Below are 26,820 nucleotides of genomic sequence, written 5' to 3'. Positions count from 1 at the left end.
GGCTTTCATCAAGGTGTTTCTGTAGGTTGGGGGGCTTTCATCAAGGTGTTTCTGTAGGTTGGGGGCTTTCATCAAGGTGTTTCTGTAGGTTGGGGGGCTTTCATCAAGGTGTTTCTGTAGGTTGGGGGCTTTCATCAAGGTGTTTCTATAGGTTGGGGGCTTTCATCAAGGTGTTTCTATAGGTTGGGGGCTTTCATCAAGGTGTTTCTGTAGGTTGGGGGCTTTCATCAAGGTGTTTCTATAGGTTGGGGGCTTTCATCAAGGTGTTTCTGTAGGTTGGGGGGGCTTTCATCAAGGTGTTTCTGTAGGTTGGGGGGGCTTTCATCAAGGTGTTTCTGTAGGTTGGGGGGCTTTCATCAAGGTGTTTCTGTAGGTTGGGGGGCTTTCATCAAGGTGTTTCTATAGGTTGGGGGGCTTTCATCAAGGTGTTTCTGTAGGTTGGGGGGGCTTTCATCAAGGTGTTTCTGTAGGTTGGGGGCTTTCATCAATGTGTTTCTGTAGGTTGGGGGGCTTTCATCAAGGTGTTTCTTGGTGTAACGTTGTGACTATATTGAATTCTATTTTTATTTGATTTCTTTTTATTTTACCTTTATTTAACCAGGCAAGTCAGTTAAGAACAAATTCTTATTTTCAATGACGGCCTGGGAACAGTGGGTTAACTGCCTGTTCAGGGGCAGAACGACAGATTTGTACCTTGTCAGCTCGGGGGTTTGAACTGGCAACCTTCCGGTCACTAGTCCAACGCTCTAACCACTAGGCTACCCTGCCGCCCCTATAGTAGTGACCTCACTGAGTAAAGTACTTATCACAATCAGAAAGTCATAATGATGGCTCAACCCATTTCCACCATCTATCTCATAAAAATTAGATTTGAACCCTAACTAATAAAGGCCAACTTTGATGCGTTGTTCCACCAGGCCTTCCTGGTGTCTGGGAATGAGATTAGGTGTCATGTGACTAACATGACTTTAGAGAGTATGCCATCATTCAGCCCAACATGTCACCCTCTATGAAGCTCATGTTTATTTAGTATTCAACGTGGTGGATAATGTCTCACTGTTATGGCTCATTAATCAACCCTTTATAAAGCTCATGTTTATTTAGTATTCAACGTGGTGGATAATGTCTCACTGTTATACATGCTTTGTAAAACATTTACTGTATGTTGTGCTTATGACGGTGAAATCCCCTCTTTCACTCCCCTTGTCTCTCCACCTCTCTTTTTCTCTTTCTCTCTTCATCTATATCTCCCTCCTCTACTCCCCCTTCTCCTCTGCCCCCCACTCCTCCCTCTCCCTCCTCTACTCCCCCGTCTCTCTCTCTCCAGGGAGAGGTAGATGTGCATCCTAACCCTGTGAATGGGAACTCTTCAGAGGAGGAGAAGGAGGAAGAAGAGAAGGAGCCCTGGCCTGAAGACCACAGCAGCTCCAGGTAGGAACCAACACACACAGACTGCTATATAGTCACTCTGATTACTTTGTTGATATAGTGACTACTCAGACTACCAGTGTTGCTATAGTGACTACTCAGACAACCAGTGTTGCTATAGTGACTACTCAGACAACCAGTGTTGCTATAGTGACTACTCAGACAACCAGTGTTGCTATAGTGACTACTCAGACAACCAGTGTTGCTATAGTGACTACTCAGACTACTTGTGTTGCTGTAGTGACTACTCAGACTACCAGTGTTGCTATAGTGACTACTCAGAATACCAGTGTTGCTATAGTGACTACTCAGACTACCAGTGTTGCTATTGTGACTACTCAGACTACCAGTGTTGCTATAGTGACTACTCAGACTACCAGTGTTGCTATAGTGACTACTCAGACTACCAGTGTCGCTATAGTGACTACTCAGACAACCAGTGTTGCTATAGTGACTACTCAGACTACTCTGTTGATATAGTGACTACTCAGACTACCAGTGTTGCTATAGTGACTACTCAGAATACCAGTGTTGCTATAGTGACTACTCAGACAACCAGTGTTGCTATAGTGACTACTCAGACAACCAGTGTTGCTATAGTGACTACTCAGACAACCAGTGTTGCTATAGTGACTACTCAGACTACCAGTGTTGCTATAGTGACTACTCAGAATACCAGTGTTGCTATAGTGACTACTCAGACTACTTTGTTGCTGTAGTGACTACTCAGAATACCAGTGTTGCTATAGTGACTACTCAGACTACCAGTGTTGCTATAGTGACTACTCAGAATACCAGTGTTGCTATAGTGACAACTCAGACTACCAGTGTTGCTATAGTGACTACTCAGACTACCAGTGTTGCTATAGTGACTACTCAGACTACCAGTGTTGCTATAGTGACTACTCAGATTACTCTGTTGATATAGTGACTACTCAGACTACCAGTGTTGCTATAGTGACTACTCAGACTACCAGTGTCGCTATAGTGACTACTCAGATTACTCTGTTGATATAGTGACTACTCAGATTACTCTGTTGATATAGTGACTACTCAGATTACTCTGTTGATATAGTGACTACTCAGATTACCTGTTGCTATAGTGACTACTCAGATTACTCTGTTGATATAGTGACTACTCAGATTACTCTGTTGATATAGTGACTACTCAGATTACTCTGTTGATATAGTGACTACTCAGAATACCAGTATTGCTATAGTGACTACTCAGACTACCAGTGTTGCTATAGTGACTACTCAGAATACCAGTGTTGCTATAGTGACTACTCAGAATACCAGTGTTGCTATAGTGACTACTCAGACTACCAGTGTTGCTATAGTGACTACTCAGATTACTCTGTTGATATAGTGACTACTCAGATTACTCTGTTGATATAGTGACTACTCAGATTACTCTGTTGATATAGTGAATACTCAGACTACCAGTGTTGCTATAGTGACTACTCAGATATGAGACTGGAGAAGAGAGGAGGGGATAGGGTCCAGTGTTGCTATAGTGACTACTCAGATTACTCTGTTGATATAGTGACTACTCAGATTACTCTGTTGATATAGTGACTACTCAGACTACCAGTGTTGCTATAGTGACTACTCAGATTACTCTGTTGATATAGTGACTACTCAGATTACTCTGTTGATATAGTGACTACTCAGATTACTCTGTTGATATAGTGACTACTCAGACTACCATGTTGATATAGTGACTACTCAGATTACTCTGTTGATATAGTGACTACTCAGACTGCCAGTGTTGCTATAGTGACTACTCAGATTACTATGTTGATATAGTGACTACTCAGATTACTCTGTTGATATAGTGACTACTCAGACTACCAGTGTTGCTATAGTGACTACTCAGATTACTCTGTTGATATAGTGACTACTCAGATTACCAGTGTTGCTATAGTGACTACTCAGATTACTCTGTTGCTATAGTGACTACTCAGATTACTCTGTTGATATAGTGACTACTCAGACTACCAGTGTTGCTATAGTGACTACTCAGATTACTCTGTTGATATAGTGACTACTCAGATTACTCTGTTGATATAGTGACTACTCAGATTACTCTGTTGATATAGTGAATACTCAGACTACCAGTGTTGCTATAGTGACTACTCAGACTACCAGTGTTGCTATAGTGACGACTCAGATTATTCTGTTGATATAGTGACTACTCAGATTACTATGTTGATATAGTGACTACTCAGACTACCAGTGTTGCTATAGTGACTACTCAGACTACCAGTGTTGCTATAGTGACTACTCAGATTACTATGTTGATATAGTGACTACTCAGATTACTCTGTTGATATAGTGACTACTCAGATTACCAGTGTTGATATAGTGACTACTCAGACTACCAGTGTTGCTATAGTGACTACTTAGATTACTCTGTTACTATAGTGACTACTAAGACTACCAATGTTGCTATAGTGAATACTCAGATTACTCTGTTGATATAGTGACTACTCAGACTACTCTGTTGATATAGTGACTACTCAGACAACCAGTGTTGCTATAGTGACTACTCAGAATACCAGTGTTGCTATAGTGACTACTCAGACTACCAGTGTTGCTATAGTGACTACTCAGATTACTCTGTTGATATAGTGACTACTCAGATTACTCTGTTGATATAGTGACTACTCAGATTACTCTGTTGATATAGTGACTACTCAGACTACCAGTGTTGCTATAGTGACTACTCAGATTACTCTGTTGATATAGTGACTACTCAGATTACTCTGTTGATATAGTGACTACTCAGATTACTCTGTTGATATAGTGACTACTCAGATTACTCTGTTGCTATAGTGACTACTCAGACTACCAGTGTTGCTATAGTGACTACTCAGATTACTCTGTTGATATAGTGACTACTCAGATTACTCTGTTGATATAGTGACTACTCAGACAACCAGTGTTGCTATAGTGACTACTCAGACTACCAGTGTTGCTATAGTGACTACTCAGATTACTCTGTTGATATAGTGACTACTCAGATTACTATGTTGCTATAGTGACTACTCAGACTACCAATGTTGCTATAGTGACTACTCAGATTACTCTGTTGATATAGTGACTACTCAGACTACCAGTGTTGCTATAGTGACTACTCAGATTACTCTGTTGATATAGTGACTACTCAGACTACCAATGTTGCTATAGTGACTACTCAGATTACTCTGTTGATATAGTGACTACTCAGATTACTCTGTTGATATAGTGACTACTCAGACTACCAATGTTGCTATAGTGACGACTCAGATTACTCTGTTGATATAGTGACTACTCAGACAACCAGTGTTGCTATAGTGACTACTCAGATTACTCTGTTGATATAGTGACTCCTCAGATTACTCTGTTGCTATAGTAATAACCCTGATGTTAGATTTGTAATATAATTGTTCAAATCTTTATTTAACTCGGCAAGTCAGTTAAGAACAAATTCTTATTTACAATGACGGCCTAGGAACAGTGGGTTAACTGCCTTGTTCAGTGACAGAACGACAGAACGGAGGCTACCTGCCTCCCCGTACTGACTACTATGCTTACTCTGTTGCTATAGTGACTACTCCAGTGACTACTCTGACTGGACAGCAGATGCAGGGATCAACCTGGAACCACCGAAGAAGAGCGTGAAGGTGAAAAAGAAGAGCAGCAGCTCTGAGGAGGATGGAGAGAAGAAGAGAGAGGGAAAAAGAGACAGGAAGAAAGACAAAGCAGACAAAGATGGAGCGCTACCAAAGAAGAAAAAGCCAAAGGAGAGGAGGAAGGTGTGTGTTGTCTTCCTGTGTCTCAGAATGACTGTCTCTGATTACAGAATTTTATTTTCAAGTTACATCCCTCTCTTGTTCCCCATCTCTCTCTCTCTCTCTCTCCCTCCCTCTCTCTCTCTCTCTCTCTCCCTCTCTCTCTCTCTCTCTCTCTCTCTCTCTCTCTCTCTCTCTCTCTCTCTCTCTCTCTCTCTCTCTCTCTGTCTCTCTCCCTCTCTCTCTCTCTCTCTCTCTGTCTCTCTCTGTGTCTCTCTCTACCTCTCTCTCTCTGTCTCTCAGAGGGTAGAGTTCCAGGAAGAGGGACTAACTCTAGAGGAGTGGCTTCCGTCAGCCTGGATCACAGACACAGTCCCTCGGAGATGTCCCTATATACCACAGATGGGAGATGAGGTAACGCATACTCACACACACACCCACCCAGCCAGCCAACCAGCCCCCCAGCCAGCCAACCAGGTATCCTAACAGTGTGTTGTCCTGGTGTCCTAACAGTGTGTTGTCCAGGTGTCCTAACAGTGTGTTGTCCAGGTGTCCTAACAGTGTGTTGTCCAGGTGTCCTAACAGTGTGTTGTCCAGGTGTCCTAACAGTGTGTTGTCCAGGTGTCCTAACAGTGTGTTGTCCAGGTGTCCTAACAGTGTGTTGTCCAGGTGTCCTAACAGTGTGTTGTCCAGGTGTCCTAACAGTGTGTTGTCCAGGTGTCCTAACAGTGTGTTGTCCAGGTGTCCTAACAGTGTGTTGTCCAGGTGTCTTAACAGTGTGTTGTCCAGGTGTCTTAACAGTGTGTTGTCCAGGTGTCCTAACAGTGTGTTGTCCAGGTGTCTTAACAGTGTGTTGTCCAGGTGTCTTAACAGTGTGTTGTCCAGGTGTCTTAACAGTGTGTTGTCCAGGTGTCCTAACAGTGTGTTGTCCAGGTGTCCTAACAGTGTTGTTGTCCAGGTGTCTTAACAGTGTGTTGTCCAGGTGTCCTAACAGTGTGTTGTCCAGGTGTCCTAACAGTGTGTTGTCCAGGTGTCCTAACAGTGTGTTGTCCAGGTGTCCTAACAGTGTGTTGTCCAGGTGTCCTAACAGTGTGTTGTCCAGGTGTCCTAACAGTGTGTTGTCCAGGTGTCCTAACAGTGTGTTGTCCAGGTGTCCTAACAGTGTGTTGTCCAGGTGTCCTAACAGTGTGTTGTCCAGGTGTCCTAACAGTGTGTTGTCCAGGTGTCCTAACAGTGTGTTGTCCAGGTGTCCTAACAGTGTGTTGTCCAGGTGTCCTAACAGTGTGTTGTCCAGGTGTCCTAACAGTGTGTTGTCCAGGTGTCCTAACAGTGTGTTGTCCTGGTGTCCTAACAGTGTGTTGTCCAGGTGTCCTAACAGTGTGTTGTCCAGGTGTCCTAACAGTGTGTTGTCCAGGTGTCCTAACAGTGTGTTGTCCAGGTGTCCTAACAGTGTGTTGTCCAGGTGTCCTAACAGTGTGTTGTCCAGGTGTCCTAACAGTGTGTTGTCCAGGTGTCCTAACAGTGTGTTGTCCAGGTGTCCTAACAGTGTGTTGTCCAGGTGTCCTAACAGTGTGTTGTCCAGGTGTCCTAACAGTGTGTTGTCCAGGTGTCCTAACAGTGTGTTGTCCAGGTGTCCTAACAGTGTGTTGTCCAGGTGTCCTAACAGTGTGTTGTCCAGGTGTCCTAACAGTGTGTTGTCCAGGTGTCCTAACAGTGTGTTGTCCAGGTGTCCTAACAGTGTGTTGTCCAGGTGTCCTAACAGTGTGTTGTCCAGGTGTCCTAACAGTGTGTTGTCCAGGTGTCCTAACAGTGTGTTGTCCAGGTGTCCTAACAGTGTGTTGTCCAGGTGTCCTAACAGTGTGTTGTCCAGGTGTCCTAACAGTGTGTTGTCCAGGTGTCCTAACAGTGTGTTGTCCAGGTGTCCTAACAGTGTGTTGTCCAGGTGTCCTAACAGTGTGTTGTCCAGGTGTCCTAACAGTGTGTTGTCCAGGTGTCCTAACAGTGTGTTGTCCTGGTGTCCTAACAGTGTGTTGTCCAGGTGTCCTAACAGTGTGTTGTCCAGGTGTCCTAACAGTGTGTTGTCCAGGTGTCCTAACAGTGTGTTGTCCAGGTGTCCTAACAGTGTGTTGTCCAGGTGTCCTAACAGTGTGTTGTCCAGGTGTCCTAACAGTGTGTTGTCCTGGTGTCCTAACAGTGTGTTGTCCAGGTGTCCTAACAGTGTGTTGTCCAGGTGTCCTAACAGTGTGTCCAACCAGGTGTCCTAACAGTGTGTTGTCCAGGTGTCCTAACAGTGTGTTGTCCAGGTGTCCTAACAGTGTGTTGTCCAGGTGTCCTAACAGTGTGTTGTCCAGGTGTCCTAACAGTGTGTTGTCCAGGTGTCCTAACAGTGTGTTGTCCAGGTGTCCTAACAGTGTGTTGTCCAGGTGTCCTAACAGTGTGTTGTCCAGGTGTCCTAACAGTGTGTTGTCCAGGTGTCCTAACAGTGTGTTGTCCAGGTGTCCTAACAGTGTGTTGTCCAGGTGTCCTAACAGTGTGTTGTCCAGGTGTCTTAACAGTGTGTTGTCCAGGTGTCCTAACAGTGTGTTGTCCAGGTGTCCTAACAGTGTGTTGTCCAGGTGTCCTAACAGTGTGTTGTCCAGGTGTCCTAACAGTGTGTTGTCCAGGTGTCCTAACAGTGTGTTGTCCAGGTGTCCTAACAGTGTGTTGTCCAGGTGTCCTAACAGTGTGTTGTCCAGGTGTCCTAACAGTGTGTTGTCCTGGTGTCCTAACAGTGTGTTGTCCAGGTGTCCTAACAGTGTGTTGTCCAGGTGTCCTAACAGTGTGTTGTCCAGGTGTCCTAACAGTGTGTTGTCCAGGTGTCCTAACAGTGTGTTGTCCTGGTGTCCTAACAGTGTGTTGTCCAGGTGTCCTAACAGTGTGTTGTCCTGGTGTCCTAACAGTGTGTTGTCCAGGTGTCCTAACAGTGTGTTGTCCAGGTGTCCTAACAGTGTGTTGTCCAGGTGTCCTAACAGTGTGTTGTCCTGGTGTCCTAACAGTGTGTTGTCCAGGTGTCCTAACAGTGTGTTGTCCAGGTGTCCTAACAGTGTGTTGTCCAGGTGTCCTAACAGTGTGTTGTCCAGGTGTCCTAACAGTGTGTTGTCCAGGTGTCCTAACAGTGTGTTGTCCAGGTGTCCTAACAGTGTGTTGTCCAGGTGTCCTAACAGTGTGTTGTCCAGGTGTCCTAACAGTGTGTTGTCCAGGTGTCCTAACAGTGTGTTGTCCAGGTGTCCTAACAGTGTGTTGTCCAGGTGTCCTAACAGTGTGTTGTCCAGGTGTCCTAACAGTGTGTTGTCCAGGTGTCCTAACAGTGTGTTGTGTTGTCCAGGTTTACTACTTCCGTCAGGGTCATGAGGCGTATGTAGAGATGACCAAACAGAACCAGATCTACAGCATCAACCCTAAGAAACAACCCTGGCACAAGATGGAGCCACGGGTAACCCCAGTGTGTTACCAGCACCCCCCAACAGTGTGTTGTCACACCCCCAACAGTGTGTTGTCCAGGTGTCTTAACAGTGTGTTGTCCAGGTGTCCTAACAGTGTGTTGTCAGGTGTCCTAACAGTGTGTTGTCCAGGTGTCCTAACAGTGTGTTGTCCACATGTCCTAACAGTGTGTTGTCACAGGTGTCCTAACAGTGTGTTGTCCACACACACAGTGTGTAACCAGGTGTCACTAACCAGTGTGTTGTCCACACATACTAACACCCCCCCCACACACATGTCCTACACAACACACCCCCCACACACACACACACTACCCCCCACACACATACTAACACCCTACACACACATACCAACACCCCCCCCACACACATACCAGACCACCCCAACACACATACTAACACACCCCCCACACATAACACACCCCCCACACCCCCCACACACATACCACACCCCCCCACACATACTAACACCACCCCCCACACACATACTAACACACTGGTGTACTAACACACCCCCACACACACATACCAGCACCCCCCACACACACACATACTAACACACCCCCCACACACACACATACTAACACCACCCCCACACACACACATACTAACACCAGGTGTCCACACATACCACCCCCCCCACACACACATACTAACACACCCCCCACACATACTAACACCCCCCCCACACACACATACTAACACCCCCCACACACACATACTAACACACCCCACACACATACTAACACACCCCCACACACATACTAACACACCCCCCCACACACATACTAACACCCCCCACACACATACTAACACCACCCCCCACACACACACATACTAACACACCCCCACACACATACCACACACCCCCCCCCCACACACATACTAACACACCCCCACACACATACTAACACCCCCCCCACACACACACACATACTAACACACCCCCCCACACACATACTAACACCCCCCACACACATACTAACACCACCCCCCACACACACATACTAACACACCCCCCACACACACATACTAACACACACCCCCACACACATACTAACACACCCCCACACACATACTAACACCCCCCACACACATACTAACACACCCCCACACACATACTAACACACACCCCCACACACATACTAACACCCCCCACACACATACCAACACCCCCCACACACACATACTAACACACCCCCACACACATACCAACACCCCCACACACACATACTAACACCACCCCCCACACACATACTAACACCCCCCCACACACATACTAACACACCCCCACATACTAACAACACACCCCCCACACACACATACTAACACACCCCCCACACATACAACACACACCCCCACACACATACTAACACCCCCCCACACACATACTAACACACCCCCACACACATACTAACACACCCCCCCACACACATACTAACACACCCCCCCACACACATACTAACACACCCCCCACACACACATACTAACACACCCCCCACACACATACTAACACACCCCCCCACACACATACTAACACCCCCCACACACATACCCCCACACACTAACACACCCCCACACACATACCTAACACCCCCCACACACACATACTAACACACCCCCCACACACACATACTAACACCCCCCACACACATACTAACACCCCCCCACACATACTAACACACCCCCCCACACACATACTAACACACCCCCCACACACATACAACACCCCCCACACACATACTAACACACCCCCACACACATACTAACACACCCCCCCACACACATACTAACACACACCCCCACACACACACTAACACACCCCCCACACACACAACACACACCCCACACACCAACACACCCCCCCACTACACACACTAACACACCCCCCACACACATACAACACCACCCCCACACACACATACTAACACACCCCCACACACATACCCACCCCCACACACATACTAACACACCACCCCCCACACACACTAACACACCCCCACACATACTAACACACCCCCACACACACATACTAACACACCCCCACACACATACTAACACACCCCCCACACATACTAACACACCCCCCACACACACCACCACCCCACACACACTAACACACCCCCCACACACACTAACACCCCCCACACACACACTAACACACCACCCTACACACACACACAACACCCCCACACACATAACACACACACCCCCACACACACACACCACACACTCACCCCCACACACACATACTAACACACCCCCCCACACACATACCACACTAACACACATACTAACACACACCCCCACACACTAACACACCCCACACACACACCCCCCAACACACCACCCCACACACACACTAACACACCCCCCACACACATACTAACACACCACATACTACACACACACATACTACACCACCCCACACAACACACTAACACACCACCCACACACACTAACACACCCCCCACACACACTAACACACCCCCCCACACACACTAACACACCACCATACTAACACACTAACACACCCCCACACACACTAACACACCCCCCACTACACACACTAACACACCCCCCCACACACACACTAACAACACCCCACACACACACTAACACACCACCCACACACATACTAACACACCCCACACACACATACTAACACACCCCCCACACACACACTAACACACCACCCACACACATACTAACACACCCCCACTACACACACTACTAACACACACCCCCCACACACATACTAACACACCACCCCACACACATACTAACACACCCCCCAACACACTAACACACCCCCCACACACATACTAACACACCCCCCACACACTAACACCCCCACACACACATACTAACACACCACACACCACTAACACACCCCCCACACACACCACCCCCACACACATACACACTAACACACATACTAACACACACACACACATACCACACCCCACACACATACTAACACACCACCCCACACATACAACACCCCCACACACACAACACACACACCCCCACACACATACTAACACACCACCCCACACATACTAACACACTAACATACACACCCACACACACACACACAACACACTAACACACCCCACACACACTAACACACCACCCCACACACACTAACACACCCCCCCACACACACACTACACACCCCCACACACCAACACACCCCCCACACTACACACACTAACACACCACCCCACACACACTAACACACCCCCCACACACATACTAACACCCCCCACACACACAACACACACACCCCCACACACACACTAACACACACACATACCACACACACACTAACACACCACCCCACTACACACACTAACACACCACCCCACTACACACACCACACCACCCCACACACACACTAACACACACACCCCACTACACACACTAACACACACCCCCACACACACTAACACACACCCCCACTACACACACTAACACACCACCCCACTACACACACTAACACACCACCCCACACACACACTAACACACCCCCCCACTACACACACTAACACACCACCCCACTAACACACACCAACACACACACCCCACTACACACACTAACACACCACCCCCACTACACACACTAACACACCCTACACACACTAACACACCACCCCACTACACACTAACACACCACCCCACTACACACACTAACACACCACCCCACTACACACACTAACACACCCCTACACACACTAACACACCACCCCACTACACACACTAACACACCACCCCACTACACACTAACACACCACCCCACTAACACACTAACACACCACCCCACTACACACACTAACACACCACCCCACTAACACACTAACACACCACCACCTAACACACCACCCCACTACACACACTAACACACCACCCCCCTACTACACACTAACACACCCTACACACACTAACACACCACCCCACACTAACACACTAACACACCACCCCACACACTAACACACCACCACCACTAACACACTAACACCCTACACACACTAACACACCACCCCACTACACACACTAACACACCACCCCACTACACACTAACACACCACCCCAGTACACACACTAACACACCACCCCACCCACACTAACACACCCCCCACACACACTAACACACCCCACTAACACACTAACACACACCTACACACACTAACACACCACCCCACTACACACACTACACACACACACCACCCCACTACACACACTAACACACCACCCCACTAACACACTAACACACCACCCCACTAACACACTAACACACCACCCCACTAACACACTAACACACCACCCCACTAACACACGAACACACCCTACACACTAACACACCACCCCACTAACACACTAACACACCCTACACACACTAACACACCACCCCACTACACACACTAACACACCACCCCACTAACACACTAACACACCCTACACACATTAACACACCACCCACTAACACACCACCCTACACACACTAACACACCACCCCACTAACACACTAACATACCACCCCACTAACACACCCTACACACACTAACACACCACCCCACTACACACACTAACACACCACCCCACTACACACACTAACACACCACCCCACTACACACTAACAAACCACCCCACTAACACACCACCCCACTAACACACTAACACACCCTACACACACAAACACACCACCCCACTACACACACTAACACACCACCCCACTAACACACCACCCCACTAACACACTAACACACCCTACACACACAAACACACCACCCCACTAACACACCACCCCACTAACACACTAACACACCCTACACACACAAACACACCACCCCACTACACACACTAACACACCACCCCACTAACACACTAACATACCACCCCACTACACACACTAACACACCCTACACACACTAACACACACCCCCACTACACACACTAACACACCACCCCACTACACACACCAACACACCACCCCACTAACACACCACCCCACTAACACACTACTGCACACACTAACACACACCACCCCACTACACACACTAACACACCACCCCACTACACACACTAACACACCACCCCACTAACACACTAACACACACCCCCACTACACACTAACACACACCCCTACACACACTAACACACCCTACACAAACTAACAGACATTAACACACTACTATACACTAACACACCCACTAACACACACCCCCACTACACACACTAACACCCCACTACATACACTAACAGACATTAACACCCCCCCACTACATACACTAACACACACCCTAACACACACCCCCACTACACACACTAACACACATTAACCCCACATACACTAACAGACACTAACACCCCCACTACACACACTAACACACATTAACACCCCCCACTACATACACTAACACACATTAACACCCCTACTCCATACCCTAACACACACTAACAAACACCCTAACACACACTAACACACACTAACACACCCTAACACACACTAACACACACACTAACATACCCTACACACACTAACACACACACTAACATACCCTACACACTAACACACACATTAACACCCCCACTACGTACACTAACACACATTAACACACACTAACCCTACACACACACTACATAACACTACACACACTAACACACACTAACATACCACTACACACTAACACACATTAACACCCCCCACTACATACACTAACACACATTAACACCACCCCCCCACTCCATACCCTAACACACACACTAACATACCCTACACACACTAACACACACACTAACATACCCTACACACACTAACACACACATTAACACCCCCCCACTCACACTAACACACACTAACACCACACACTAACCACTAACACACACACTAACACACACTACACATACACTAACACACAACACTAACAAACAACACTAACACACTAACACACACTAACACACACTAACACACATTAACTACACACTAACACACCCTAACAAACACACTAACACACACTACACACACTACACACACTAACAACACACACACACTAACACACATTAAGACACTAACACACACACACTAACAAACACACTAACACACACCTAACACACACACTAACACACACACTAACAAACACACTAACACACACACACTAACACACACTAACACTACCCACTAACAACATACACACACCTAACACACACACTAACACACACACACTAACACATACACCTAACACACACACACACACACTAACACACACACTAACACACACTAACACACACTAACACACACTAACACACACTAACACACACACTAACACACTTAAGACACACTAACACACTCTAACAAACACACTAACACACCCTACACACACACTAACACACTCTAACAAACACACTAACACACACACACTAACACACTAACACACACTAACACACACTAACACACACACTAACACACATTAACACACAGTAACACACACAAACACACATTAACACACACTAACACACACACCCACAAACACTAACACACGTTAACACACATTAACACTAACACACACACACACTAACACACACACACACTAACACACACTAACACACACCACCACCCCCACCACTCACACAAGGAAAAGACATGAATAAGATTGTCAGCTAAATTACTAAATCACCCTGACCTCAAGAAACAACTGTGTGTGTGTGTGTGTGTGTGTGTGTGTGTGTGTGTGTGTGTGTGTGTGTGTGTGTGTGGTGTGTTCTCTCTGTAGGAGCAGGAGCTGGTGAAGATAGTAGGGCTAAAGTATGAGGTTGGTCTCCCCTCTCTCTGCTGCCTCAAACTGGCCTTCCTGGACCCTGATACTGGCAAGCTGACTGGTGGCTCCTTCTCCATGAAGTAACCATAGCTTACTCTGTGCTCTCTGTGTGTGTGTGTGTGTGTGTGTGTGTGTGTGTGTGTGTGTGTGTGTGTGTGTGTGTGTGTGTGTGTGTGTGTGTGTGTGTGTGTGTGTGTGTGTGTGTGTGTGTGTGTGTGTGTGTGTGTGTGTGTGTGCACAATTGTGACTGTGTTTCTGTGTTTGTGTGTTACTAACGTGGTATATGTGTGTTGTCATAGATACCACGACATGCCTGACGTGATTGACTTCCTGGTTCTGCGGCAGCAGTTTGATGATGCGAGAGACCACAACTGGACCATAGGTCAGTCTCTTTCTAAAGGCTCTGTGTCTGTGGTTAGGCCCATAGAGATGGATAGAGGTCTCATCATGGTATCTATGCCGTTATGGTGTTTGTGGTTGGCCCATAGAGATGGATAGAGGTCTCATCATTGTATCTATGACGTTTTGGGTAGGCCATAGAGATGGATAGAGGTCTCATCATTGTATCTATGCAGGTGACAGGTTCAGGTCAGTGGAAGATGATACCTGGTGGTGTTGTAATTAGAAGTGACCTTGTCCCATCCAGGTGACAGGTCCAGGTCAGTGGTAGATGATACCTGGTGGTGTTGTAATTAGAAGTGACCTTGTCCCATCCAGGTGACAGGTCCAGGTCAGTGGTAGATGATACCTGGTGGTGTTGTAATTAGAAGTGACCTTGTCCCATCCAGGTGACAGGTTCAGGTCAGTGGTAGATGATACCTGGTGGTGTTGTAATTAGAAATGACCTTGTCTCATCCAGGTGACAGGTTCAGGTCAGTGGTAGATGATACCTGGTGTTGTTGTAATTAGAAGTGACCTTGTCCCATCCAGGTGACAGGTTCAGGTCAGTGGTAGATTATACCTGGTGGTGTTGTAATTAGAAGTGACCTTGTCCCATCCAAGTGACAGGTTCAGGTCAGTGGTAGATTATACCTGGTGGTGTTGTAATTAGAAATGACCTTGTCTCATCCAGGTGACAGGTTCAGGTCAGTGGTAGATGATACCTGGTGGTGTTGTAATTAGAAATAACCTTGTCTCATCCAGGTGATAGGTTCAGGTCAGTGATAGATGATACCTGGTGGTGTTGTAATTAGAAGTGACCTTGTCCCATCCAGGTGACAGGTTCAGGTCAGTGGTAGATGATACCTGGTGGTGTTGTAATTAGAAGTGACCTTGTCCCATCCAGGTGACAGGTTCAGGTCAGTGGTAGATGATACCTGGTGGTGTTGTAATTAGAAATAACCTTGTCTCATCCAGGTGATAGGTTCAGGTCAGTGATAGATGATACCTGGTGGTGTTGTAATTAGAAGTGACCTTGTCCCATCCAGGTGACAGGTTCAGGTCAGTGGTAGATGATACCTGGTGGTGTTGTAATTAGAAGTGACCTTGTCCCATCCAGGTGACAGGTTCAGGTCAGTGGTAGATGATACCTGGTGGTGTTGTAATTAGCAATAACCTTGTCTCATCCAGGTGATAGGTTCAGGTCAGTGGTAGATGATACCTGGTGGTGTTGTAATTAGAAGTGACCTTGTCCCATCCAGGTGACAGGTCCAGGTCAGTGGTAGATGATACCTGGTGGTGTTGTAATTAGAAGTGACCTTGTCCCATCCAGGTGACAGGTTCAGGTCAGTGGTAGATGATACCTGGTGGTGTTGTAATTAGAAGTGACCTTGTCCCATCCAGGTGACAGGTTCAGGTCAGTGGTAGATGATACCTGGTGGTGTTGTAATTAGAAGTGACCTTGTCCCATCCAGGTGACAGGTTCAGGTCAGTGGTAGATGATACCTGGTGGTGTTGTAATTAGAAGTGACCTTGCCCCATCCAGGTGACAGGTTCAGGTCAGTGGTAGATGATACCTGGTGGTGTTGTAATTAGAAGTGACCTTGTCCCATCCAGGTGACAGGTTCAGGTCAGTGATAGATGATACCTGGTGTTGTTGTAATTAGAAATGACCTTGTCTCATCCAGGTGACAGGTTCAGGTCAGTGGTAGATGATGCCTGGTGGTGTTGTAATTAGAAGTGACCTTGTCCCATCCAGGTGACAGGTTCAGGTCAGTGGTAGATGATACCTGGTGGTGTTGTAATTAGAAGTGACCTTGTCCCATCCAGGTGACAGGTTCAGGTCAGTGGTAGATGATACCTGGTGGTGTTGTAATTAGAAGTGACCTTGCCCCATCCAGGTGACAGGTTCAGGTCAGTGGTAGATTATACCTGGTGGTGTTGTAATTAGAAGTGACCTTGTCCCATCCAAGTGACAGGTTCAGGTCAGTGGTAGATTATACCTGGTGGTGTTGTAATTAGAAATGACCTTGTCTCATCCAGGTGACAGGTTCAGGTCAGTGGTAGATGATACCTGGTGGTGTTGTAATTAGAAATAACCTTGTCTCATCCAGGTGATAGGTTCAGGTCAGTGATAGATGATACCTGGTGGTGTTGTAATTAGAAGTGACCTTGTCCCATCCAGGTGACAGGTTCAGGTCAGTGGTAGATGATCCCTGGTGGTGTTGTAATTAGAAGTGACCTTGTCCCATCCAGGTGACAGGTTCAGGTCAGTGGTAGATGATACCTGGTGGTGTTGTAATTAGAAGTGACCTTGTCCCATCCAGGTGACAGGTTCAGGTCAGTGGTAGATGATACCTGGTGGTGTTGTAATTAGCAATAACCTTGTCTCATCCAGGTGATAGGTTCAGGTCAGTGGTAGATGATACCTGGTGGTGTTGTAATTAGAAGTGACCTTGTCCCATCCAGGTGACAGGTCCAGGTCAGTGGTAGATGATACCTGGTGGTGTTGTAATTAGAAGTGACCTTGTCCCATCCAGGTGACAGGTTCAGGTCAGTGGTAGATGATACCTGGTGGTGTTGTAATTAGAAGTGACCTTGTCCCATCCAGGTGACAGGTTCAGGTCGGTCATAGACGATGCCTGGTGGTTCGGGACCATTGAGGACCAGGAGCCCTTCCAACCAGAGTACCCAGACAGCCTGTTCCAATGCTACAACGTCTGGTAGGTTATAACATCTCTATGAACTTTCATAAACCTATAATCCTGTATAATGCCAGACAGCCTTTTCCAATGCTACAATGTCTGGTATGTTATAACAACTCTATGAGCCTCAATAACCCTATAACTCTGTATAATGCCAGGCAGCCTGTTCCAGTGTTCACAACATCTGGTAGGTTATAACACCTCTGAGCCTTCATAACCCTATAACCCTTCATAACACCAGACAAACTGTTCCAGTAATACATCATCTGGTAGGTTATAACACCTCTGAGCCTTCATAACCCTATAACCCTTCATAACACCAGACAAACTGTTCCAGTAATACATAATCTGGTAGGTTATTACACCTCTGAGCCTTCATAACCCTATAACCCTTCATAACTCCAGACAGACTGTTCCAGTAATACATCATCTGGTAGGTTATAACACCTCTGAGCCTTCATAACCCTATAACCCTTCATAACACCAGACAGACTGTTCGTTTTACTACATCTGGTAGGTTATAACACCTCTGAGCCTTCATAACCCTATAACCCTTCATAACTCCGGACAGACTGTTCCAGTAATACATCATCTGGGAGGTTATAACACCTCTGAGCCTTCATAACCCTATAACCCTTCATAACTCCAGACAGACTGTTCCAGTAATACATCATCTGGGAGGTTATAACACCTCTGAGCCTTCATAACCCTATAACCCTTCATAACACCAGACAGACTGTTCCAGTAATACATAATCTGGTAGGTTATAACACCTCTGAGCCTTCATAACCCTATAACCCTTCATAACTCCAGACAGACTGTTCCAGTAATACATCATCTGCGAGGTTATAACACCTCTGAGCCTTCATAACCCTATAACCCTTCATAACACCAGACAAACTGTTCCAGTAATACATCATCTGGGAGGTTATAACACCTCTGAGCCTTCATAACCCTATAACCCTTCATAACTCCAGACAGACTGTTCCAGTAATACATCATCTGGTAGGTTATAACACCTCTGAGCCTTCATAACCCTATAACCCTTCATAACACCAGACAGACTGTTCGTTTTACTACATCTGGTAGGTTATAACACCTCTGAGCCTTCATAACCCTATAACCTTTCATAACTCCAGACAGACTGTTCCAGTAATACATCATCTGGTAGGTTATAACACCTCTGAGCCTTCATAACCCTATAACCCTTCATAACACCAGACAGACTGTTCGTTTTACTACATCTGGTAGGTTATAACACATCTGAGCCTTCATAACCCTATAACCTTTCATAACTCCAGACAGACTGTTCCAGTAATACATCATCTGGTAGGTTATAACACCTCTGAGCCTTCATAACCCTATAACCCTTCATAACACCAGACAGACTGTTCGTTTTACTACATCTGGTAGGTTATAACACCTCTGAGCCTTCATAACCCTATAACCCTTCATAACACCAGACAGACTGTTCGTTTTACTACATCTGGTAGGTTATAACACATCTGAGCCTTCATAACCCTATAACCTTTCATAACTCCAGACAGACTGTTCCAGTAATACATCATCTGGTAGGTTATAACCCTGCATTAACCTTTATGACATGAAACATCCTTGATACTCATTTTTTTTGTTTTGTTTGTTTTTATCGATTTTACAAAAACACAAACATCAACACCTGTTATAATCCTTTAGCGTGATGATAATGTGTTTCCTTTCTAGCTGGGATAATGATGATGATGATAATGTGTTTCCTGTCTAGCTGGGATAATGATGATGATGATAATGTGTTTCCTGTCTAGCTGGGATATTGATGATGATGATAATGTGTTTCCTGTCTAGCTGGGATAATGATGATGCCAATGATGATAATGTGTTTCCTGTCTAGCTGGGATATTGATGATGATAATGTGTTTCCTTTCTAGCTGGGATAATGATGATGATGATAATGTATTTCCTGTCTAGTTGGGATATTGATGATGATGATCATGTGTGTCCTGTCTAGCTGGGATAATGATGATGCCAATGATGATAATGTGTGGCCTGTCTAGCTGGGATAATGATGATGATGATCACAATGATGATAATGTGCTTCCTTTCTAGCTGGGATAATGATGATGATGATAATGTATTTCCTGTCTAGCTGGGATAATGATGATGATAATGTGTTTCCTGTCTCGCTGGGATAATGATGACGATAATGGGTTTCCTGTCTAGCTGGGATAACGATGATGATAATGTGTCCTGTCTTGCTGGGACAATGATTATGATAATGTATTTCCTGTCTAGCTGGGATAATGATGATAAATGATGATGTGTTTCCTGTCTAGCTGTGATAATGATGCTAATGTGTTTCCTGTCTAGCTGGGATAATGACGACAACGATGATGATAATGTGTTTCCTGTCTAGCTGGGATAATGATGATGATGATAATGTGTGTCCTGTCCAGCTGGATTATAATGATGCTGATAATGTGTGTCCTGTCTAGCTGGGATAATGGTGACACAGAGAAGATGAGTCCTTGGGACATGGAGCCTATCCCCAACGAGGGTAGGACACACACACACTTGTTAAACACCTGTGTATCGTTCTGATGATGTGTGGTCCATCAGTAGTCTGTTGTTCTGATGATGTGTTGTCCATCAGTAGTCTGTTGTTCTGATGATGTGTGGTCCATCAGTAGTCTGTTGTTCTGATGATGTGTGGTCCATCAGTAGTCTGTTGTTCTGATGATGTGTGGTCCATCAGTAGTCTGTTGTTCTGATGATGTGTGGGTCCATCAGTAGTCTGTTGTTCTGATGATGTGTGGTCCATCAGTAGTCTGTTGTTCTGATGATGTGTGGGTCCATCAGTAGTCTGTTGTTCTGATGATGTGTGGTCCATCAGTAGTCTGTTGTTCTGATGATGTGTGGTCCATCAGTAGTCTGTTGTTCTGATGATGTGTGGTCCATCAGTAGTCTGTTGTTCTGATGATGTGTGGGTCCATCAGTAGTCTGTTGTTCTGATGATGTGTGGGTCCATCAGTAGTCTGTTGTTCTGATGATGTGTGGTCCATCAGTAAGTAGTCTGTTGTTCTGATGATGTGTGGGTCCATCAGTAGTCTGTTGTTCTGATGATGTGTGGTCCATCAGTAGTCTGTTGTTCTGATGATGTGTGGTCCATCAGTAGTCTGTTGTTCTGATGATGTGTGGGTCCATCAGTAGTCTGTTGTTCTGATGATGTGTGGTCCATCAGTAGTCTGTTGTTCTGATGATGTGTGGGTCCATCAGTAGTCTGTTGTTCTGATGATGTGTGGGTCCATCAGTAGTCTGTTGTTCTGATGATGTGTGGGTCCATCAGTAGTCTGTTGTTCTGATGATGTGTGGTCCATCAGTAGTCTGTTGTTCTGATGATGTGTGGTCCATCAGTAGTCTGTTGTTCTGATGATGTGTGGTCCATCAGTAGTCTGTTGTTCTGATGATGTGTGGTCCATCAGTAGTCTGTTGTTCTGATGATGTGTGGTCCATCAGTAGTCTGTTGTTCTGATGATGTGTGGGTCCATCAGTAGTCTGTTGTTCTGATGATGTGTGGTCCATCAGTAGTGTTTCCAGAGGAGCTGGGTCAGAGCGTTCCTCTAACGGAGGAGGAGCAGAGAGAGCTGCTGTATGTTCCCCTGGAGGGGGAGTGGGGCGCCGCCACGCGGAACCACGAGTGTCAACGCATCGTCAACGCCATCGACCAGCTTACCACACTCGGTATGACCTCATCACCACAAGACACAGTGACACACAGCTGACACACTCTGACATCATGAGATACAGTTGAAGTCGGAAATTTACATACACCTTCGCCAAATACATTTAAACTCAGTTTTTCACAATTCCATTTAATCCTTGTAAAAATTCCATGTTTTAGGTCAGTTAGGTTCACCACTTTATATTAAGAATATGAAATGTCAGAATAATAGTAGAGAGAATTATTTATTTCTGATTTGATTTATTTCCCAGTGGGTCAGAAATTTACATACACTCAATTAGTATTTGGTAGCATTGCCTTTAAATTGTTTAACTTGGGTCAAACGTTTTGGGTAGCCTTCCACAAGCTTCCCACAATAAGTTTGGTGAATATTGGCCCATTCCTCCTGACAGAGCTGGTGTAACTGAGTCAGGTTTGTAGGCCTCCTTGCTCACACACACTTTTTCAGTTCTGCCCACAAATGTTCTATAGGATTGAGGTCAGGGCTTTGTGACGGCCACTCCAATACCTTGACTTTGTTGTCCTTAAGCCATTTTGCCAAAACTTTGGAAGTATGCTTGGGGTCATTGTCCATTTGGAAGACCCATTTACGACCAAGCTTTAACTTCCTAACTGATGTCTTGAGATGTTGCTTCAGTATATGCACATAATTTTTCTTTCTCATGATGCCATGTATTTTGTGAAGTGCACCAGTCCCTCCTGCAGCAAAGCACCCCCACAACATGATGCTGCCACCCCCGTGCTTCACGTTTGGGATGGTGTTCTTCAGCTTGCAAGCCTCCCTATTTTTCCTCCAAACATAACGATGGTCATTATGGCCAAACAGTTCTATTTTTGTTTCATCAGTCCAGAGGACATTTCTCCAAAAAGTACGATCTTTGTCCCCATGTGCAGTTGCAAACTTTAGTCTGGCTTTTTTATGGCGGTTTTGGAGCAGTGGCTTCTTCCTTGCTGAGCGGCCTTTCAGGTTATGTCAATATAGGACTTTACTGTGGATATAGATACTTTTGTACCCGTTTCCTCCAGCATCTTCACAAGGTCCTTTGTTGTTGTTCTGGGATTGATTTGCACTTTTCGCACCAAAGTACGTTCATCTCTAGGAGACAGAACGTCTCTCCTTCCTGAGCGGTATGACAGCTGCGTGGTCCCATTGGGTTTATACTTGCGTACTATTGTTTGTACAGATGAATGTGGTACCTTCAGGCATTTGGAAATTGCTTCCAAGGATGAACCAGACTTGTGGACGTCTACAATTATTTTGTCTGAGGTCTTGACTGATTTCTTTTGATTTTCCCGTGATGTCAAACAAAGAGGCACGGAGTTTGAAGGTAGGCCTTGAAATACATCCACAGGTACACCTCCAATTGACTAAAATTATGTCAATTAGCCTATCAGAAGCTTCTAAAGCCATGACATTACATTTACATTTAAGTCATTTAGCAGACGCTCTTATCCAGAGCGACTTACAAATTGGTGCATACACCTTATGACAACCAGTGGAACAGCCACTTTACAATAGTGCATCTAAATTTTTTAGTGGGGGGGGGGGTGAGAAGGATTACTTATCCTACCCTAGGTATTCCTTAAAGAGGTGGGGTATCAGGTGTCTCCGGAAGGTGGTGATTGACTCCGCTGTCCTGGCGTCGTGAGGGAGTTTGTTCCACCATTGGGGGGCCAGAGCAGCGAACAGTTTTGACTGGGCTGAGCGGGAACTGTACTTCCTCAGTGGTAGGGAGGCGAGCAGGCCAGAGGTGGATGAACGCAGTGCCCTTGTTTGGGTGTAGGGCCTGATCAGAGCCTGGAGGTACTGAGGTGCCGTTCCCCTCACACCTCCGTAGGCAAGCACCATGGTCTTGTAGCGGATGCGAGCTTCAACTGGAAGCCAGTGGAGAGAGCGGAGGAGCGGGGTGACGTGAGAGAACTTGGGAAGGTTGAACACCAGACGGGCTGCGGCGTTCTGGATGAGTTGTAGGGGTTTAATGGCACAGGCAGGGAGCCCAGCCAACAGCGAGTTGCAGTAATCCAGACGGGAGATGACAAGTGCCTGGATTGACATAATTTTCTTGAGTAATCCAAGCTGTTTAAAGGAAAAGTCATATGTAAACTTCTGACCCACTGGAATTGTGATACAGTGAATTAAAAGTGAAATAATCTGTCTGTAAACAATTATTGAAAAAATTACTTGTGTCATGTACAAAGTAGGTGTTCTAACCGACTTGCCAAAACTATAGTTTGTTAACAAGAAATGTGTGCAGTGGTTGAAAAACTAGTTTTGATGACTCCGACCTAAGTGTCTGTAAACTTCTGACTTCAACTGTATGTTGTTAAATCCAGAGATACTTAGAAAGAAGGAAATCCCAGCGGTCAATGAATGGAGAAACGTATAATACCACACCCAGCATCCTGTCTCCAATCTACGTACTAGACATCCCAAACCCAGCATCCTGTCTCCAATCTACGTACTAGACATCCCCCACCCAGCATACTGTCTCCAATCTACGTACTAGACATCCCCCACCCAGCATCCTGTCTCCAATCCACGTACTAAACATCCCCCACCCAGCATCCTGTCTCCAATCCACGTACTAGACATCCCACACCCAGCATCCTGTCTCCAATCCACGTACTAAACATCCCCCACCCAGCATCCTGTCTCCAATCTACGTACTAGACATCCCCCACCCAGCATCCTGTCTCCAATCTACGTACTAGACATACCCCACCCAGCATCCTGTCTCCAATCTACGTACTAGACATCCCCCACCCAGCATCCTGTCTCCAATCTACGTACTAGACATCCCCCACCCAGCATCCTGTCTCCAATCTACGTACTAGACATCCCCCACCCAGCATCCTGTCTCCAATCCACGTACTAGACATCCCACACCCAGCATCCTGTCTCCAATCCACGTACTAGACATCCCACACCCGGCATCCTGTCTCCAATCTACGTACTAGACATCCCCTACCCAGCATCCTGTCTCCAATCTACGTACTAGACATCCCCCACCCAGCATCATGTCTCCAATCCACGTACTAGACATCCCACACCCAGCATCCTGTCTCCAATCTACGTACTAGACATCCCACACCCAGCATCCTGTCTCCAATCTACGTACTAAACATCCCACACCCAGCATCCTGTCTCCAATCTACGTACTAGACATCCCCCACCCAGCATCCTGTCTCCAATCCACGTACTAGACATCCCACACCCAGCATCCTGTCTCCAATCTACGTACTAAACATCCCACACCCAGCATCCTGTCTCCAATCCACGTACTAGACATCCCACACCCAGCATCCTGTCTCCAATCTACGTACTAAACATCCCCCACCCAGCATCCTGTCTCCAATCTACGTACTATACATCCCCCACCCAGCATCCTGTCTCCAATCTACGTACTAGACATCCCCCACCCAGCATCCTGTCTCCAATCCACGTACTAGACATCCCCCACCCAGCATCCTGTCTCCAATCTACGTACTAGACATCCCACACCCAGCATCCTGTCTCCAATCCACGTACTAGACATACCCCACCCAGCATCCTGTCTCCAATCTACGTACTAGACATCCCACACCCAGCATCCTGTCTCCAATCTACGTACTAGACATCCCCCACCCAGCATCCTGTCTCCAATCTACGTACTAGACATCCCCCACCCAGCATCCTGTCTCCAATCTACATACTAGACATCCCACACCCAGCATCCTGTCTCCAATCTACGTACTAGACATCCCACACCCAGCATCCTGTCTCCAATCTACGTACTAAACATCCCACACCCAGCATCCTGTCTCCAATCTACGTACTAGACATCCCACACCCAGCATCCTGTCTCCAATCTACGTACTAAACATCCCACACCCAGCATCCTGTCTCCAATCTACGTACTAAACATCCCACACCCAGCATCCTGTCTCCAATCTACGTACTAGACATCCCCCACCCAGCATCCTGTCTCCAATCTACGTACTAGACATCCCCCACCCAGCATCCTGTCTCCAATCTACATACTAGACATCCCACACCCAGCATCCTGTCTCCAATCTACGTACTAGACATCCCACACCCAGCATCCTGTCTCCAATCTACGTACTAGACATCCCCCACCCAGCATCCTGTCTCCAATCTACGTACTAGACATCCCACACCCAGCATCCTGTCTCCAATCTACGTACTAGACATCCCACACCCAGCATCCTGTCTCCAATCTACGTACTAGACATCCCACACCCAGCATCCTGTCTCCAATCTACGTACTAGACATCCCACACCCAGCATCCTGTCTCCAATCCACGTACTAGACATACTCCACCCAGCATCCTGTCTCCAATCTGCGTACTATTCCAAAGCAATTACACAGGACAAACCCATTATCTCACATCTCTGAAAATATTTATAATGTTGTATTTCTTGTTGACGTAATTCATGCCCTCATCAGCATTGAATTGCCCAGAATGCACTGTAGAGCCCATTGACGACACATGGTCAAT

At 46.4% G+C, this 26,820-nt stretch overlaps 1 protein-coding gene across 2 annotated transcripts in view; it reads left to right on the top strand.

Annotated features, from left to right (window-relative positions):
* The window catches only part of phip (pleckstrin homology domain interacting protein), a 129,321-nt gene that overhangs the window by 77,835 nt on the left and 24,666 nt on the right, over nucleotides 1–26,820 (top strand). Inside the window, exons 23-31 of one of the 2 annotated variants that reach the window (XM_052514659.1) lie at nucleotides 1,328–1,431; nucleotides 5,021–5,228; nucleotides 5,508–5,618; nucleotides 8,569–8,676; nucleotides 15,457–15,581; nucleotides 15,801–15,883; nucleotides 18,491–18,602; nucleotides 21,074–21,135; nucleotides 22,167–22,319. In XM_052514659.1, the coding sequence (XP_052370619.1) occupies nucleotides 1,328–1,431; nucleotides 5,021–5,228; nucleotides 5,508–5,618; nucleotides 8,569–8,676; nucleotides 15,457–15,581; nucleotides 15,801–15,883; nucleotides 18,491–18,602; nucleotides 21,074–21,135; nucleotides 22,167–22,319 (1,066 nt within the window). Of the gene's footprint in view, nucleotides 1–1,327; nucleotides 1,432–5,020; nucleotides 5,229–5,507; nucleotides 5,619–8,568; nucleotides 8,677–15,456; nucleotides 15,582–15,800; nucleotides 15,884–18,490; nucleotides 18,603–21,073; nucleotides 21,136–22,163; nucleotides 22,320–26,820 lie in introns of both variants that reach the window. The other variant, XM_052514658.1, reaches the window with a different exon arrangement.

This window comes from Oncorhynchus keta, unplaced genomic scaffold (genome assembly GCF_023373465.1).
Source record: "Oncorhynchus keta strain PuntledgeMale-10-30-2019 unplaced genomic scaffold, Oket_V2 Un_scaffold_187_pilon_pilon, whole genome shotgun sequence".
Lineage (NCBI taxonomy): Eukaryota > Metazoa > Chordata > Actinopteri > Salmoniformes > Salmonidae > Oncorhynchus > Oncorhynchus keta.
Note: the sequence above shows the minus strand (reverse complement) of the source record. Positions and strands in the feature narration are given on the sequence as shown.